Below are 19,747 nucleotides of genomic sequence, written 5' to 3'. Positions count from 1 at the left end.
CCTCAGAGCAGGTGCCACCCACCGGACAGGGTGATCTCTCACAGTTGCTCCGCAGAGTTCCCTTCACTTCAGTCACCAAAAGCTGTGCCAGTCAGCGTGACTGGTCTGGCATTCCATCCGCTGCACACCGCTACGGAGAAATGCGCACACAGAGACCTTGGCTACGCAACTTATGGCCACAGAGTGTCAACCCAGGAAAGGCAAACCTCTCTGAGCCATACCACTGGCAGAAGTCACCCCGTGAAGCGCAAAGTGAGCAGAGCAGGGTTCCCAGTGCTGCCTCTAAACGCACCCCACTCCAATAATCTTCTCACCAATACTCCACTGCACTATTTTGACACAAGACTGGTACCATGCACCCAACCTCTGACCTTTCTCGTCAGAACCAAAGCACTGCTCGTCCAGGTGACATTATTTAGAACTAACGGTCTGAGGAGAGAGCGGTGCGTAGCCGGTTCTTCCTAGGATGAGAATAACCAAGTCTCCGGCAGAAGTTTAGGGAATAATTTTCCTTTCTTTTATCTGTAATTATTTCTCTGCTCTCATCTAGCAATTTGCGCTGCACACTTTATAGCATACGTTTCCCAAAAGGCAACAGGAAACTCTACTCGTAGTACTCACGGTACCGTTGCAGTATACCATCGGAACCTTTTATTTGCATGTTAAGGTCACTTTCTCTTGCACTCCTCTGCCCCCGAATCCCATCCTCTGTCGCCAGTGTAAAATCGAGTTAACTGGTTAGAAGCACAGGAAACGCAGATGTACAAAAAGTGATGTTTATTTCTTTAGGTACAACGAAAGGACCCCAGCCACAGCTGTTCGTCTTAGAAGCCTTCTCTCACTCCTCGCAGGGAGCTCGCCTCAGAACGTTTGCCACTGTGACATTCTACAGCATGTCACAGTGGTGTCAACCAATGCAAACACAGGGGATGGGGTGAGTGGCACGGCCAGGGGTTCCCCCTACAGCAGAGGATACCACACAGTGCCTTGAGGAAAATTCTTCAGTTAGTTTGTGGATGCTTTGTTGGCACTGTGGGTAGAGTTCAGGTCATGGGAGGGGTTGCTGAGCTGGGATGTGGTGACATGAAGTGCTTCTTGGTGAAATTGTGCAGCGTTCCCGCCTTGGTATTGGATGTGTGCGAGTAAAGCGTGTCTAAACTCGGGTCAGGAACCTCTATGAGGCAAGAGGATGAAATAGAGCCTACTAGTGTCCCCTGCAAGGAAGAAATGGAATCAACCATGATAGTACCTTAATTCTGTATCATGTAAACAATAACAACCATGACAAAAAAAACAACCACTTGCCCAATGAAAAGAAACCTTTTAGAGCGAACAAACAGTTGCTATGCACAGTATAACAGAGGAGCCAAGTGGACCCATCCCAACCCTGGAGCAAACTCCATCTCAACAGTCTATGCACAGGTAGTGCCCTTAAAAAACTAAGTGGTTATAGCCAGATTGCCTCATCAAGCTGGTAGAGGTTGAACGAAGCCTCTGCCATACCAGGGTAGGTGGACTGCACAATCATAGCTGTAACTCAAAAGCAGAGGATAGGCATGGTTATTTGTGGGTTGGTGGGCCGAATGGAATGAAAGGCAGGCTGGAAATCAGAGGAACAATGTAAAAGGTGACACTCTGGACCCCTGTGACCGGTTGGAATCCAAAAAACACAAATGCAGCATGGCCGTCTGAACGTCAGTGGCAGTTACTGCTCTGGTTAAAAACAACAGTTTGATTGTTTTGGAGTTTCCTGCGTCACTTGTCAGGATGCATGGCCACAGCATTATCAGTACCAGAACAAATAATTCTGGCATCGGAGTTTGGGAAGATTCTTTGACCAATAAGGATTGGGCCATTTTTGTGCAAGGCACACCAGCATATGCAGTGCGCTAAAGACCAGGTGCCAGCGTAGAGTGCTAGAAAGCGGGAGATGGACGAGCACAAAGGGGGTTACAAAATCAGCTAGCACTGTAGTTCTCAATGGCTTAAAGGAAATTAATAAGATACTCAGGCAGCCCTCGATAAAGCGAGTTGATGTCATTCAGAAGAGTCCTAATAATGGATAGCTCGACGGTCAAGGTACGCCAATGCCCCTGTCCTGAAGTTTAGCTTGTAAAGGTTTTCCCGGTCTCCTGACTTCAGATCTGATTGACAGGAGTGCCGCCGCCACATCCGAGGGTCAGGGATATCATCCTTTCTCTCACTTCCACCTTTAATTGCCAGGGGTACCACCATGCCCCCACCTCCAGTTCTATCAGGGGTAGTGCCATGCAGGGTGATCTCCAGTTTGGACTGTCAAAGGTACGGCCACGTTTTTCACCTCCATTGCTGATTGCCAGGGTTGCCCCATACATCTCACTTCCAGTTGTGATGATCAGGGGTACCCCAAGTCTCTCACCTAAAGCTCCGCTTGTCAGTTACCCTATGCCTCTTACCTCCAGTTCTACCAGGGGTACCTCCATCTCTCACACCTCCACTTGTGTTCATTACTGGTACCCCATGGCTCTCGCCTTCAATTCTGACTGTCAGGTGTAAGCCCATGTCTCTTACCTCCAGTTTTGACCATCAGATGTACCCACATGCATGTCTTTTAACACCAGCTGTCAGGTGAACTCACAGGTCTCACACTTCCAGGTATTTCAGGATTACCCTCACCTCAAGTTCCATCATGAATATGCTCCACATCTCATCTCAAGTCCTGACTCTCAGACATACCCCGTTGGTTCTTTACTTTATTTTAGTAAGAGGCCTCCTTGTCTCGCATCTCTCTACAAATACAGCCAGAAAACCTCTCACCTCTACCTCCGATAAAGTCCTACTTTGCTCAGCTTCCCATATCTGCAGGCTCTCCAGCTCCTTTTTCAGTCGTTCCACGTGGCCATGAAGTTTTTTCTGAAAAACAGTCCATGTGTTAATCTTATCCAACAGCTATTCTGCATATCACTGGTTAGATCAATTGTTTCAAGCAAGCATGAATATTTTTTCTTTGCAGCTGGCCTATGATGTTACAGACTACATTTGTTGGCGTAAATACTGTACACACTGTACTCAATAGTCATTATGTTAAATTTCCGCATACACATGTTCTTCATTAGGCTTCAAAGGTGATCATCATCTATTATATGAATTTGACACAACATAGACGCTTTGCATTCTCCTACCCCTCAGTGAGTTCTTTTGTCCTGCTTAGAAGTCTTCCTCAGTACACACAAAAGACTCATTTGCAGCGGACATGAAACACCTCAAACACTGGTTGCACCTTATCAAGGATGGATGTCACGCACCTAACTTAAACTCCACCTCACCAAAACAGTGCAAAAAACGAGAACTAGTCCAAACCTGGCTCAACAAATAGATTTGGATGGATTAGAACCCCAAACATCCTTCCAATGCCCCGCCCTCAGATTCACACTAAGCAGTGACCTGACCCTTGGGTCACACATCGCCAAGAAAACCAAGGCTGTCTTTTACCAGCTCTCTCTACTGAGTAAAGTGAAAACATTCCTCCTAGACAGGGACAATATAACATTTCCTCCAGTCCTCCTATTCCCTCATCTGGGCTGTGACAATGCCCTGCTATACAGCCTCCCAGATCCACACTGGACCCCCATTAAGGACACCTTACATGCATCAACATGCCTCATAAAGGTCATGAAAAAAGATGATCACAAACTTTCCATGGGCTCCTCTAGCTAGGCAACACCAACTTCAAAACCAGCTGCATCCTCTACAAAGCCATCAAAGCATGCACCCCGCACATTTGGCTGACAAGCTTAGTATCCGAGCCAGAGTACCATCAGATTGCAGAGAAAGAAGTGCAAGAAAAAAAAGAAAATAAAATAAGCAAATGGCCTTCTTCATCTCTGCATCCAGTATCTGCAAAAGGCCTTTGCCATCTCTCCATCCAGTATCTTCAAAAACATGCCCGTATCAATCAAGACTGCCCAACCCCTTCTCCAATCTAGAAAAGAGCTGAGGAATCACCTTTTTAAAAAAAACACTAAGGAGAGAGCGCGCGGCGACGGCTCCAAGATGGCCGCGCTCTAAAGGGCTCAGGAGCGCCGAGTGCCGTTTTTGTAGCGAAGGGACTCTAATGATTAAGTGCCAGTTCCCACAAGGCGGTATTTAGCGTCGGAAGTGGCCAGGAGTGTGCAGGTTACTTTTTAGACGTGAATATGCCACATTAGCTTAATTTTTTCAACTTTCTTCTGCTACCTCAGCATTGATTTATTGCGGCTGCCATTTTGTGAATTTTCATTGCATAGCATGCATAATGGAATGCCGTCTCCTCAACGGAATCTGCTCTGGCATTAAATACACCACATTATTCTGCCAGATATAATAAATACATTGGACTCTTAAACGTAATTATTTGATTTTTATTGAATGGGGTGCCTCATTTGAAGTGAAAATCAAATGGGAGTGACCCCAAACCCAAGAGAAGGGGTGCCACTGGTACGTCAAATAAAAGGATTTCTCCTGGGACCGTTACATTCCCCACCAATCAGTATTGACGGTGGAAGGTTACCCTAACCAATAACTCACACTCGGCTATATCATGCATCCATTCATAACGGGTTCAATTCCTCAAAAGTGGTGAAATGACATCAAGAGAGCAACGTAACTAAAATATGAAAAATACAGTGTGTCTTTAATAAAATTGATAATAGTATGTTCTACAGCATTTATAAAACAATGTGTATATACAAAGCAATTAAAAAGTCCTATTGACCAATCATTTTAGCACAATTCTAAAATTAAAAAAACACAATATACAATAGAAAGATACCACTGTGTACATAAATCTGAATATATGAAAGCTAGCGACCAAGTGTAGTGCAAACAAATAAAAAGCATCTCTAGTTGGTTACTCCATATAGAACTCGTTAATTATCTTTTAGAACAGGTGTCTATAGGTTAATTCATCAAGAGCGACACCCGTATGGTTCTTTGGATGTAACATTCAATGATGCGTCGACGCGTTTCGGTGGCTCATGTATTTCTCTATGCCACCTTCTTCAGGACAATGTGTATGTGTAAGGCAAGCTTTCTTCTTACAACAGCATATATGACCTTCCTGATTTTGAATGGCGTCCCTGGGAAACTGTTGATTTGTTTCCGGACAGGGCCCGGTAAATTACTTCGGGCAAACGAAAGTACTCTATGTTTCTAGTTGATTTCTGAATGTCCCAACGGTGTGTGACTAATCCGGATGGGGGGCAGCTGGGCACTTATAGCTCCATAGGATCCTCTATAATCGATAGGTATAATTGCTTTGATCCTGTGATAGTGATATTCCTGGAAAGAAGGCTTCTGCCGATCTTCTTATTCCATATTTTAATCCCGTGTTCGGCGTGCATACATGTCAAGCTTTAGGGATATTACTTGCACAAATGTTGATGTCCAGCGCCTCCCCGGTCAGCCGTATTCAGTGCCTCATTTGAAGCCTCTTCCTTTCCAGATGGCTCCATCATCACCCTCATTGCATTTCTCCGTTTTCCCCAATGGATTTTTTTTTTTTTTTACAGAAGGCTGGGTCTGCATTTATTGGAAGTGCATGCTGTTTTTTTTTGGTTTTTCTCTTCTTCTTTGTGTTACACTTTCCTGAAATGCCCTGCTCTGCTCAGCTGGGACTCTGTATGCTTCTGTAGTCAGCCTTCAATTGCTTTGACATCCACACAGTAGCTGAATCAGTTTATGGCAAGTGTTTCTTACGCATATCAATGCTGCTGGGACTGATTTTTCCGTGCTTTTACTGACTCTGTCCCTTGCTACTCGTTTTTTTATGTGAAGGTTGGTGCCCACTCTTTCTCCTGATAAGTAATTAATTGCGTCTATCATATCCTTTTTTCATTATGGATCATTCGCAATACCAAACATGGGGCCACAGGACCTTCTTCAGGAAGTCGCAAGGATTCTGCAGCAAACACCAGTAAGCGTATGAAGAAAGACTCCTCCCCATCTAAATCGCCTCTTCCTCTCACGTTAGAGGATGTCATGGAGGAGTTACGCCTTCTTCGCCCCTTTATGTCTGACACCTCAGCTACGCTTCAAAGAATTGAAGAAAAGTGGTCAGGTTTGGATTTGAGACTCTCCGATGTGGAACAAAAGATAAGTGATGCTACGGATGTTATCACTGAGGTTGATAGTCTTTCCAAAGAAGTCGCTCAACTCAAGAAAGCCACAGAGGACTTAGAAAAACGCAATAGGTGCAATAATCTTCGCATCTATGGTATTCCGGAGGGTTCCGAGGGATCGGACGTGATCTCCTTGCCGATTGTTGGCCTTCCAAAGTCAATGGATCTTAATATGCAGCAAGCACATCGTCTTGGACCTCAAAATGCTGCTTCTTCTACTAAACCAAGAGGTATTATTGCCTATTTCTTGTTGTACTCCGACCTTATGGCTATCCTCACTGCTGCCAAGCAATCTAAACAGCTGTTCTAGTCCGGCCATCGGATCTTCTTCAGCGAAGATGTATCGAAACCAACAGTCAACAGACGCAAAGAATTTCTCGATCTTCGACCAGCACTGAAATCCATTAACCCTCGATATGGTCTTATACATCCCTGTTCCTTCAAGGTTACTTATAAAGACAGAACATTTTCCTTTGACGATCCAGCCAACCTTCGGAAATTCATCCATACTCATTGAGGAGAAGTTATGAAACTTACTAAAACTTGATTGTCTTTTTAGTTATGTGCTAACCTTTTTACTTTATTTCTTGGATGTAATTTGTCTTGTCACGTTTCCTAATTGTATTATGTTTGTTCCTTATTCCTTTTGTATAGACTCCCTCTGTGCTGTTTTCGAAGATCCCCATCTGTATGATCATAAGGTCTGACCAAAATCGTTGTTAGTTGCTCCTGTGTGTGGTAAGTCCCCTCCTTTTTGTCACATTTATTCATTATGCTTTTACATAGGAGGTCTTTTTTTTCTCTTCTATTTTCCCTTTTAATAGCTTTGCAACGCTTTATGTTACTCCTCGGTGCCCCTCTTTGTGCAATGGCTATATCTGCCTTTGTCGTCCCCCCTCTCACATTATTGTTTTTTAATTTTTTGCTTACTATGACTGAAGCCCTGGTGCTTATTATCATCTCTTCTTCCCTACCTTCTTTTTTTTGGCATTTGTGGTCCTCTTCCTCCCTGCTTCTCTACCTTCCTTTATCTTTCCTTCTTCCTTCCCCTTTCCCTTCTCCTCCTCTTCTTCTGGTGTATTCCTCTTTTCCTTTTCAATTTACTCCTTTTATCATGTTTTTGTGGTTGTTGTATCTCTTTCTTTCCTCTCTGGTAATACTGTTCTTTTTACCCCTTTCTACATTTTCTTCTTTCTTTATTTCAGCCAAGGACTTTTTTTTTCTCTTTCTCTGTTCTGGTTCTTTTCCCTGAATTGGTCATATGGACCATTATCTTTTGCTATTCTTTGTTCTCAATACTTTAACAACTGTTCAACCCTTTTATCTTTTCTTCTACTCTTTTTTGACTGCTCTACATTCTTTCGCCTACTCTCATTCAATTTTCAGGAATGAGCAGCCTTCGCATTATCTCTTGGAATGTTAAAGGTATTCGCAATCCTATTAAAAAGCAACGTGTTTTATCCCATTTAGCTAGATTGAAATGTCAAGTAGCTCTGTTGCAAGAAACGCACCTTACTTTACAAGATCTGTCTTCATTGCGTAAACAATGGGTGGGAGAAGCCTTCTGCTCTCCGGCTGTTAACAACAAAAATGATGTTATCATTTTGTTTCATAAATCGTTGCCTATTCAGTTACAAAATGAGTTTCATGACACTAACAGTAGATGGTTGTATTTAGATACTATTGTCAACAAGGTACAGCTTTCCTTTTATAATTTGTATGGTCCTAATGGCATGGATTTAACCTTTTGGAAGGATTTCTCCTCACTTCTTTCCTCACATGCAACTGATGATTTAATTGTGGGTGGCGACTGTAATCAACTCATGGCTCCCTTTTCGGACCGGAAATCACTAACAAGATATGTTCCCAATAAGATGCAAAAATCCTTTCATAAAACCATCTCTTCCAGATGCCTTATAGACTCCCGACTCACTTGAATTCTCCTTTTTTTCTCCAGTGCATGCTTCCCATTCCCACTTCGCTTTCCTGGGCTTTTCTTCACCGGAGCTATTATCGCCCCAGGAGGGGCTCATCGTCAAGGGCTGTGCTGTTAAGAACTGCTGTGGGAGCAACTCGAGCACACCGCACGGGACTCCAGCGACCAGGAGTCCGTGCGTCACACCACCTGTGCTGCAGCCCGCCCACACGCCCACAAGCACAGAAATACCTCTTGCGGAACCCGCTGGCGCGGGTCCCGCTTCGCATTCCTGGCCTTTTCTTCACAGGAGCGGTTATCGCCCCAGGAGGGGCTCACCGTCAAGGGCTGTGCGGTTAAGAACTGCTGTGGGGGCAACTCGAGCACACCGCACGGGACTCCAGCGACCAGGAGACCGTGCGTCACACCACCTGTGCTGCAGCCCACCCACACGCCCACAAGCACAGAAATACCTCTCGCGGAACCCGCTGGTGCAGGTCCCGCTTCGCTTTCCTGGGCTTTTCTTCACCGGAGCTGCTTTCGCCCCAGGAAGGGCTCACAGTCAAGGGCAGTGCTGTTAAGAACTGCTGTGGGGGCAACTCGAGCACACCGCACGGGACTCCAGCGACCAGGAGTCCGTGCGTCACACCACCTGTGCTGCAGCCCGCCCACACTCCCATAAACCTTATTTAACATCATCACTCCTCGCTGCGCGGGACGTGCCGGGCGAAGCCCGGGCAAAGGGCGGGCCGTCTGTGGCCGTCCGGGGCTGGACGAGGCAGGGCAGAGCCCCCCCCCCACTAAGCTCTGACCAAAGACACCATATTTGCTGGGAACAAGGTACTGTGGGGCTCCGAAGGGGGAAGCGGGGACAAAGACATTGTTTGTCGGTGTTATATCACTGCAGTTACATTTTGCGGAGTAGTGATTGCCATCTGTAGTGATAAATGGGAAAGAGGAAGGCTACTGAGGGGGGCCTTTCCCAAGTGCAGGCAAAAAAGGGTAAAAAAAATCTAAAAAATCAGATCTTGCGGCCACTAACTGTGCTCTTGTTAGAATCGAAAGCATTGTTAGGGACTGTGAGGAGGTTCTGACTGGGGGCCCAAACACGAATCTTGCGGGACCACTTGACCCTCTCTCTGATGCCTTACTTCTACATCGTAAAAAAGTGATCCCTGCTATCTTCAATAAAAAAGCCCCCTACACGCCCCCGATTTGTGAAGTTCATAATCCCCTTGAAGGGCCACCAAACCTCCAGGTCCCTCAATCCAGCGAGAATACATTACAAGAGCTTGGCCCTGAAGGGGAGGAGGATGAGTTACCTCACAGCCTGGGTATCGATTGTTCTAATAGATTTGCAGTCCTGGAAGGCTTTTCGGGCGACTACGCTGAAGTCCCAATAGTTGGTACTAAGGCTTTGGAGTTAACTCCTGCTGGGCGGGGGGGTTGTGCGAACTGTTCCTATTTAAACAGGTTATTAACGAAGAAATTAGAGAAATTAGAGAATGATCTGCATTTTATTAAAAACCTCTTCAAGGGGGTTGTCGACACCCAGAAACTGGTCACGATTAATGACTCGCAAGCTAAAGCATCCTTACCTCCACCTAGGGTTATTAAAAAGGGGCTAACTGCTCCCATTACACAACCACAAAATGGGGAGGGCAGAGTGGGCGGGAGTCTAGTGCAGAAACATTTTAATGATAATAGGGCAATAGGGCAACCCAAACCGAGTACTTAAGCGGGAATGGTGAAATCCAGATCGGGAGAAGAAATGGGCAGGGGTCCCAATTCAATCAAAGAAAGCACTACAGGAGGAATGAACGTAGGAACCAGGCAGGTTATTCCGCCTATCCATCATCCTTCCTTTAGATTCAACCCTTTAGTTGTCTATATGACGAAAGTCCCAAAGCTAGGCGCAAGGGTTACCAAAGAGGATAGGGAGGCGGTTCACAACAAAGCCATACACTGGCTACGTCACGTGAGGGGGTGTTGTTCTATCATTAGAGAAGATATGGCCGTGGTGGAAAGAATGTCCCTCCCCAGTTCTTTTACTGATTGTATTAAAATGGAGTTATTCAATAGGGAAATTGCGGAGAATCTGCTGGCCCTTGAATACCGGTCTTGCCCTCCCAAACACTCAAATATCCAAATTAGACACATGCCACTCTGGTCTCTTATTGGGGAACCGGTCGACTCTGTGCTCAATAGTGTGGACTGACTACCTAGTAATAGTGTTGTTGTCCCGCCCCCTTTATAGAATCATCTGCACCTGAGTGGCAAGAGACCTTGCCACCCATAGCGCAGTTGACCACAGGTTCCCTGGGTGATGCATCCTACGAACAAGCTATCCGGGGCACCCCTCTTGTGGAGAGTGGAACTGCTAAAGTAATCAAGCTCCTTTCCTGGAATATTGCAGGCCTTGAGAAAAAGATGGTAATCCCGGAATGGAATGGTTTCATTTCCAATTACGACGTTTGCATGTTTCAGGAAACATGGAGCATGACCCTCTTATACAAGTCAGGGTACACTACCTTTTTTATCTCAGCGACAAGCTCAGGTAAAGGCTGGCCAGCAGGTAGCCTTATTTGGGTTAATGTGGCACTGAATAGGTCCATTAAAATGAATGAGTCTGGTTGAGTAGACATTCTACATTTATCAATTAAAGGGTCCCAGAATAATTTTAAGATGGAGCTTTTTAATGTGTATGCCCGAGGCATGCCGGGGGCCCAAATATCGGGCACTATTTCGCTCCTAGACTCAGCCCTTGCACGTATACTGCCATGGGCTAAAGTGTTGGTGGGAGGAGACCTAAACACTACTTTTGAGGCCCTGAGTGAGGATGATTTTTTGGGAACCAGCGAGGAGGATGTAAAATATTCTATACCCTTGCTGTCCCTGCCCCCAATAAAAAAGTGGTCACCCAGGGCGATCCAAATTAACGCCCTGACTACTGAGTATAATCTTCGTGCTCTAAATGGAACACTATCTGACCCAGAAGGGGCTAATACCTATAATAGAATTGGTTGCCCATCGCGGATTGATTACTTATTACTTGATTTGCTTTCATGGGGGGGGGAACTTGTGGATATGGAGATTAAGCAGTCACAGGATAGTGACCATAACCCTTTATGTATGGAAATTAGATGGGGAGCTACTGGAGATGCCCCTAAGGCCCCATTTTTGTCATCAAAAGAAGTAGTCCCTTCCAACTGCAATCGCAGACTTAAATGGAATAGGATTGTAAGCCAAAAAGACACACTAGATTGCATTAAAGAATTGGTAGATCGAGGAAATATAGATCTTGACACTCTTAATGCTTCCACGGACATTAAACAGAGCTCCCAGGCAAGCAATCTTTACAGGGAAATGGTGGAGAAGTTGCGGTTGTTTTTCTTCCCAAATGTCTCAAAAAGTAAAAATAATAAAGGTTCAAAGCAGGGGAACCTATGGTATACCCCCCTACGTAGGGCAAAAAGACAGGCAATATCCCTAGCACTACGGTCAAAAAATATGGAAGGAGTAAGAGATGCTAGGAAGGACTACAACAATATCTTAAGGGTGGCAAAACGGGAATGGGAGGAAGACCATTGGCAAAATTTAAAACTTGCAGCTCAAGGAAAAGACTCTTATAAGTTTTGGGACTTAATCAACATCTCTAGTAGGAAAGGCTTGGATCCCATTGTAAACCACATCACCGCTCAACAATGGCATGCCCATTTTTCCAACTTATATTGTGGTGATGAGGTTTTGGACCCAGAGCCTATAGCCGTGCCCTACCAGGAATCTAGCTTGGGAAGCCTTCCTGACCCAGACCCCTTCACCCCTAAAGAGGTCGAGCGAGCCATTAAAAACATGGCCCCAGGCAAGGCTGCCGGCCCAGATGGCCTGCCTGGTGACCTACTCTTACACGACCCAGAGACCTGGGCTGCATACATAAGTCTCTTGTTGAACCTAATCGCCCAGGCCAGGATGTCCCGGAGTCGTGGCAGATGGCCGAGGTGGTGACAATATATAAGAAGGGGGATAGAGAGGAAACTGCCAACTACAGGCCGATTAGTTTAATCGACGTGGTGCAGAATGGTAGCATGGCTGGAGGAAGGAAGTATTCTGTCACACTTCCAGGCAGTTTTTAGGCCAGGAGTGGGTACGATGGACCAGGTTTTCAGATTCTTTACGGTTTTCTGGAAATCTGTGTCCATCGGGAGGGGTTCCCTTTACCTGGCCTTTATCGACCAGAAAACCGCATTTGACCTGGTGCCCTGTAACAAACTATGGCAAGTGCTGTACGACATGGGTTTCCCGATCTATCTCCTGGAATTAATAAAGAAACTTCACAAGGGCAATTATGCTAGGATTAGATGGGGGAGCCAGGGAGACCTGACAGAGAGGGTGACTGTGAAGTGGTGTGGCTCACTGGTTAGAGGCGGCAGACCCGAGAGCAGAGGACGGCCCGGGACCAGGGTTCGATTCCCGGCGCGGCAGATTTCTGGACCAGGGTCAGCGGACTCGATAATTCTCTCGCCTCGGTGCCCACTCTGATCAGCGATCACACTCGGCAACTCTGGCCATTAGCTTGCCTCATCTTCACTAACGGCCCCACCAGACCGCCGGGGATGCCTGGTCTCACCCTGGAGATACCCATTAAGGGACCATCTCTCAGGGAAGCCGGAAGGGTTTCGCAGCGGTCGAAGCGCCTTGGGACCCTCCGGGTAAGTAGTGCGCTATATAAATGCCTATACATTACATTACATTACTGTGAATAGAGGGGTGCGCCAGGGCTGTGTGATGGCGCCGATCCTGTTCTCCCTCTTTGTGAATGGGATGGTGGACCATTTGAGGGAGGACCCGGCCGACGCCCCAGTCCTGGCGGGAGAGAAAACACCCACCCTTCTCTCCGCAGATGATACCCTGCTGATCTCAAAGACACCAATGGGCCTCCAGAAACTCCTGGACAAATTCAGCTTGTTTTTTGTAGAGCGTGGCTTAACCATCAACACCTCCAAAACAAAGCTGATGGCACTGTCCTCATCCAAAACAGTAAAAAGGTTAAACATCTCACTGAATGGGGAACCTCTGGAGGTTGTTGAGGCTTTCGACTATTTGGGTATAAGAATTAATAATAAAATTACCTGGAACTCCCATGTCTCGAAAATGCTCCTGAACCTCAAGAGAGTGGCAGGAGCCATTGCAAGAGACCATCGAGGCTCGACCAGCAGACCTATAGCCCCGGCCCTGGCAGTTTATGAAGGGAAGGCGTTGGCTTCAGCAGTTTATGGCTCCGAACTTTGGGGGTTCGAGAACATCCCGGAACTGGTTAGGGCAGAGAACAAGTTTTTTCGAGATTTGGTCTCGCTCCCAGCCTCAACTCCTCTAAAACCACTTTTCCTTGATTTGGGAAGACGCTCAATCAAGGATATAGTCCGCCTGCGCCCTTTATTATTCTGGGTGCGCTTGCGAAGATCAACGGATCTAGTCAATTACGCTGCGGCATTTGATGAACTCATCAGCTTGGGCGGCTGTGCCAAGATTCGATGGCTGAGCAAGCTGAAGGAGTTGGTCACGTGGTTGGGATTGGGCGAGCTTTGGCTGACTCAGTCCCCTCCACCAAAATATTTTGTTAAGAAATTGTATTGGGACTGGGTTCTGAAGGAGGAACTAGAGGGACATAGGTGGGGACCTTTGACCGATCAATTTCTGAACAATAAGTCTGCCAGAAAGTTCGAACCATTTCTGGATTTCATTCAATCACTTGGCGACAGAACACTTTTCTTAAAATTCAGATATGGAAGCCTACCATTAAATTCATTTACTGGAAAGTGGAGACCTTCCCTGCCGGACCATACCTCATGTACATGTTGCCCATGCCCCAAAGAGTCTTTAGCACATTTTATATTCACTTGTAGAGCCTATAGGGGTGTAAGAAGACGGTGGCTTAGGCCAATTTGTAGTGAGCTGGGCTTCAGACAGCACCGTAACGCCCTGCGCATTCTTACAACAGATGTTTCATCATTGGCTTTGGTGTGTGGGGTCGCGAAATATTTGGGAAGAGCGTGGCAGATAAGATCTAAGCAGCTAAAGATGATTTCAAATGAGGGTGCTAAATGATCTCAGGTTAACTGTGTCTGACCATGCTGCTATCCTATTTTTAATGGTTTTACTGGTTCATCCAATTTTAACTGTATATATGTTTTCAATGTACATAAAATCTGTATCCTGCTTTGTATGAATTTTAAGGGTTGTTGGTACTTGAAAGTTGTTTTTACTTTCATGATAAATGTTTATCGAATAAAGTACTACAACATTCCCGTACTGACTATATTTTCCTCACTCAACATGCTTTCCAATTTATGACTAACTCAGAAATCGGTTCTATTCTTATTTCAGACGACGCCTCTGTTATTTTGGACATGGATTACCCCTTACCTACTCCTGACTCTCGACGCTGGCGCTTTAACCCCATGGCTGCTCAGCATATTCCCCTGCTGTGCTGAGAAATCGTTATTCCCATTATATATGACGAGCTGGGCTCGTCATCAGCCTGGGAGGAGGCTACTCCATGACGAGCCCAGCTCGTCATGAGCCTGGAAGGGGTTAACAACTCTCTCCTTTTAGATTACCATTTTAATGAGCACTTTACGCTTTATATGGAAGAATTCTTCCACAATAATCTTAATTCTACCTCGGATTTTCACTTCATTTAGGAAGCCTTCAAGGCCGCCGACAGAGGCTGTATCATTGACTTTGAATCCCGAAAGTGGAAAAAAGCCCCCTCACAATCATCTCACATCCTCGAACAAATTAAAGAACTTGAGCATCTTTACTTCACCACTTACTCCTCCGACACATTATCTTCTCTTATCAGAGCGAAAATGCAGTATAATAAACATTCGTGGGACTCTGCTTCTAATAAGCTTCTCAAATTTAACGCTAAAATGTATGGAGGATGTAACAGAGCAGGCAAATCACTTGTAAAATTATCTTAAAATCAAAAAGCAGAAATCTAAGATTATAACTATCACTGATTCTCAGGGAGTTCGTCAGTCCACTGATGCTAAAATCCTTGACTGTTTTGTCCATTACTATTCTTCCCTCTACACTCCAGAATCCAGTCCTTCTACTGCACAAATTGACTCTTTCTTTCAATCTATCCCCAAGTCCCTTGAAAATCCTGTGGATCACTCGTCCCTGGACATTCCTATCTCAGAGAAGGAAATACTCAATGCTATCACCCTTCTGCCAAATGACAAAACACGCGGTCCAGATGGCTTTACTATGCGTTTTTATCTCCAGTTCAAGAATGTTTTAATACCACACTTACTTTCCCTGATTAATCACTTTCTCGCTAAAGGTGAATCTAGAGGATCCTTTACACAAGCAATGCTTTGCCCAATTCCTAAAAAAAGATAAGGATCCTTCCCTTTGCAGAAACTATCGGCAAATCTCATTAATCAATATAGATTGTAAATTTTACACCAAAATCTAAGATATTCGTATTAATAAAGTCATCCCTGATCTTGTCAATATCTATCAGTCTGGGTTTGTCAAAGGTAGATCTATTACTGATAACTCGAGAACTCTCCTTAATATCATACACCTTGCTTCAAAGATGGATTCCCCTGTTGCAGCTATCACATTAGATGCTGAAAAAGCCTTTGATAGGGTCAGTTGGGATTTTATGTTTGGAGCGCTGAGATGGCATGGTTTTAGTCCCCCCAATATTCATTAAATTCAATTGTTGTATTCTGATCCCTCTACTTCTATGTGGGTCAATGGCATTCAATCTAAATATTTTTCCTTTCATAGAGGAACCAGACAAGGTTGTCCCCTCTCTCCCCTTCTCGCTTTAGAACCTTTCTTGGAAAAAATTTGGTGCTCATCATCCTATACTGGCTTCACATATAAGACTACTGAGATCAAATTTACTGCTTATGCGGATGACATTTTACTTTATATCTCTATCCCGGGCACTTCTTTACCACCACTTTTCTCTTTACTGCATGACTACTGCTCAGTTTCTGGATACAAATTGAATATAGACAAATCTGAAGTCCTAACTCTTAACAAATTCTGCCTCTCTCAATGTTCCAGGGATCTGGCTTTGAATGGAACCCCAGAAATATTGAATGTTTAGGCATCCTTTATGCCAATACAATTAAAGAAACTATTAAACTCAACCATACAGATATACTTAACAAGCATTTACAATGCAATGGTTTTGCCTTTGTTAAAGTTAGAGCTATTGGCATTGCTCATGACATTATTTTGATTTATGTTTTTTAACATAAATAAATGGCATTGTCATTTACAATGCCACTAGCTTTATCTCTCGCAAATTACACACACACAAACACCCACACAGAGCCCCCCCCACACACACACACACACAAAGCCCCCCCCCACACACACACCCACACAGAGCCCCCCACACACTGCGAGCCCCACCCCACACACTGTGGGCTTGCTGCGAGCCCCCCCGCAGGCAACAGAGGCACGAAAACAGGGTCACAAGCAAGCAACAGGGTCACAAGCAAGCAACAGGGTCCCAAGCAAGCAACAGGGTCACAAGCAGGCAACAGAGGCACGTAAAGAGGGCCACAAGCAGGCAACAGAGGCACGAAAACAGGGTCCCAAGCAGGCAACAGTGGCACGAAAACAGGGTCCCAAGCAGGCAACAGAGGCACGAAAACAGGGTCACAAGCAAGCAACAGGGTCACAAGCAAGCAACAGGGTCCCAAGCAGGCAACAGTGGCACAAAAACAGGGTCCCAAGCAGGCAACAGTGGCACAAAAACAGGGTCCCAAGCAGGCAACAGAGGCACGAAAACAGGGTCCCAAGCAGGCAACAGAGGCACGTAAAGAGGGCCACAAGCAGGCAACAGAGGCACGTAAAGAGGGCCACAAGCAGGCAACAGAGGCACGTAAACAGGGTCACAAGCAGGCAACAGAGGCACGAAAACAGGGTCACAAGCAGGCAACAGAGGCACAAAAACAGGGTCACAAGCAGGCAACAGAGGCACGAAAACAGGGTCACAAGCAAGCAACAGGGTCACAAGCAAGCAACAGGGTCACAAGCAGGCAACAGAGGTACGTAAAGAGGGCCACAAGCAGGCAACAAAGGCACGAAAACAGGGTCCCAAGCAGGCAACAGTGGCACGAAAACAGGGTCCCAAGCAGGCAACAGAGGCACAAGCAGGCAACAGAGGCACAAGCAGGCAACAGAGGCACGAACACAGGGTCACAAGCAGGCAACAGAGGCACGAAAACAGGGTCCCAAGCAGGCAACAGAGGCACAAGCAGGCAACAGAGGCACGAAAACAGGGTCACAAGCAGGCAACAGGCACGAAAACAGGGTCACAAGCAGGCAACAGAGGCACGTAAAGAGGGCCACAAGCAGACAACAGAGGCACGAAAACAGGGTCACAAGCAGGCAACAGGCGGATCACTTATAACAAACCAACTCTCCCCTTTTTTCCCGAACTATCCACCACTTCTTGCTATACGCTATTTCAGGCCCCTCATTCTCACGGTCTCTGAACCCCACACTTTTCCCAGTGTTGAGTTGAACATTTCTTCCTCCCATGTACTGCAGAGAGAGATAGCGACACAGGGAGGGGGAGCAGATTAGGGGAGATAGTGACACAAGGAGGGAGAGTAGCACAGGGGGAGATAATGGCAAAGGGAGGGAGAGTAGTGCAGCAGGAGATTGCGACACAGGGAGGAATAGCAGCGCAGGAGGAGATAGTGACACAGGGAGGGAGAGCAGCGCAAGGGGAGATAGCGACAGGGAGGGAGCCGAGAGTAGCACAGGGGGAGATCGTAGACGTGGCCTGGTGATGGCAGACATACCACTTCGGACTCCAGCAGCCAGGTGCCAACCAGTGCCTCAGTGCCACACCCTGCGAATCACTTACTGCCTCCCCGTGCATTAAAGCAATGCGCAGTACAATGCTCTAATATAAATGTCCAAATAAAACATAAAATAAAAAAGGCATCATATTTTAAAGAGTAAAACACCCACAACTCACGTGAACAGACGAGTCTCTCAGACAACCCACGCACAGCACAAGCAGGGCACAGGCATACACAACACACAACAGCACTTACAGGCCCACACGACTCTCAAACACACAGACAGTGCAACACTCGCAGAACATAGACAGACACCACAAAGAACAGCACACCCCACAGACCCACATACAGGACCATCAATATATTACACCACCTGGTGACACGTAGGAAACAGGACATAGACAAAAAACAGCACAAAACACACACAGACAACCCATCCGATTTAGAGGTAGCAAGCCGAACGCCACCACCAGCGACCGGAGGTGCTACAAAGCACCGGGCTGCATCCTGCAGCGTGGGGGGACCTACCTGAGGTCCAGTGGCGACGTCCAGCCGTGAGGGCAACGGCGTAGCAGGCGGAGCATTACTCGTGCTGTCAGGGGACAGCGGGGCCATTACCACGCCGTGAGGGCAACGGCAAACTACAATCCCCAGGTGCCCCGGGACCCGCGGCGCAAGCCGAACGCCACCACCAGCGACCGGAGGTGCTACAAAGCACCGGGCTGCATCCTGCAGCGTGGGGGGACCTACCTGAGGTCCAGTGGCGACGTCCAGCCGTGAGGGCAACGGCGTAGCAGGCGGAGCATTACTCGTGCTGTCAGGGGACAGCGGGGCCATTACCACGCCGTGAGGGCAACGGCAAACTACAATCCCCAGGTGCCCCGGGACCCGCGGCGCAAGCCGAACGCCACCACCAGCGACCGGAGGTGCTACAAAGCACCGGGCTGCATCCTGCAGCGTGGGGGGACCTACCTGAGGTCCAGTGGCGACGTCCAGCCGTGAGGGCAACGGCGTAGCAGGCGGAGCATTACTCGTGCTGTCAGGGGACAGCGGGGCCATTACCACGCCGTGAGGGCAACGGCAAACTACAATCCCCAGGTGCCCCGGGACCCGCGGCGCAAGCCGAACGCCACCACCAGCGACCGGAGGTGCTACAAAGCACCGGGCTGCATCCTGCAGCGTGGGGGGACCTACCTGAGGTCCAGTGGCGACGTCCAGCCGTGAGGGCAACAGCGTAGCAGGCGGAGCATTACTCGTGCTGTCAGGGGACAGCGGGGCCATTACCACGCCGTGAGGGCAACGGCAAACTACAATCCCCAGGTGCCCCGGGACCCGCGGCGCAAGCCGAACGCCACCACCAGCGACCGGAGGTGCTACAAAGCACCGGGCTGCAACCCGCACCGCGGGACGCGCGCGTACTGCGCCGGGCTAAGCCCGGGCAAAGGGCGGGCCCTCTGTGGCCCTCAGAGGACCCGAGGAGGACGGGACCCCCACTTGGCCCCATCACTGAAGCAGGTACTCAAAACATTTGTCATTTGTCCCTGACCCGTTCTGTGTCTCGTTCGTAGGAGCTCCTGCTGTCCCAACAATATGTCTATATGGGAGGAGCTGAATGCCTGGTGTGGCACTAACTATGTCCCCAACATATCAACTCCGCCCACAGTTGGCAGAAACACTGACCCTACAAACCACCCTCCCCAGGAAGTACTTTTCTCGCCTGAAACGACATCCACTCAAGCCAACACGCTGCCCCAGGCCCTATTCACAAAAAGGAACATTGAGGAGATTCCAGCAAATGTTGATCTAATGTCCTGTAGCCCCTCATTACCCCCCGATAACTCAACTGT

General features: G+C 47.2%; 1 protein-coding gene across 1 annotated transcript in view; it reads right to left on the bottom strand.

The window, feature by feature from the left end:
* Nucleotides 1-19,747, bottom strand: part of LOC147717722 (E3 ubiquitin-protein ligase TRIM39-like) — a 254,681-nt gene that overhangs the window by 196,511 nt on the left and 38,423 nt on the right. Inside the window, exon 2 of the mRNA XM_086924504.1 lies at nt 2,797-2,892. Within this exon, the coding sequence (XP_086780630.1) occupies nt 2,797-2,892 (96 nt within the window). The remainder of the gene's footprint in view (nt 1-2,796; nt 2,893-19,747) is intronic.

Source organism: Lissotriton vulgaris, chromosome 5, assembly GCF_964263255.1.
Source record: "Lissotriton vulgaris chromosome 5, aLisVul1.2, whole genome shotgun sequence".
NCBI classification, from domain to species: domain Eukaryota; kingdom Metazoa; phylum Chordata; class Amphibia; order Caudata; family Salamandridae; genus Lissotriton; species Lissotriton vulgaris.
Note: the sequence above shows the minus strand (reverse complement) of the source record. Positions and strands in the feature narration are given on the sequence as shown.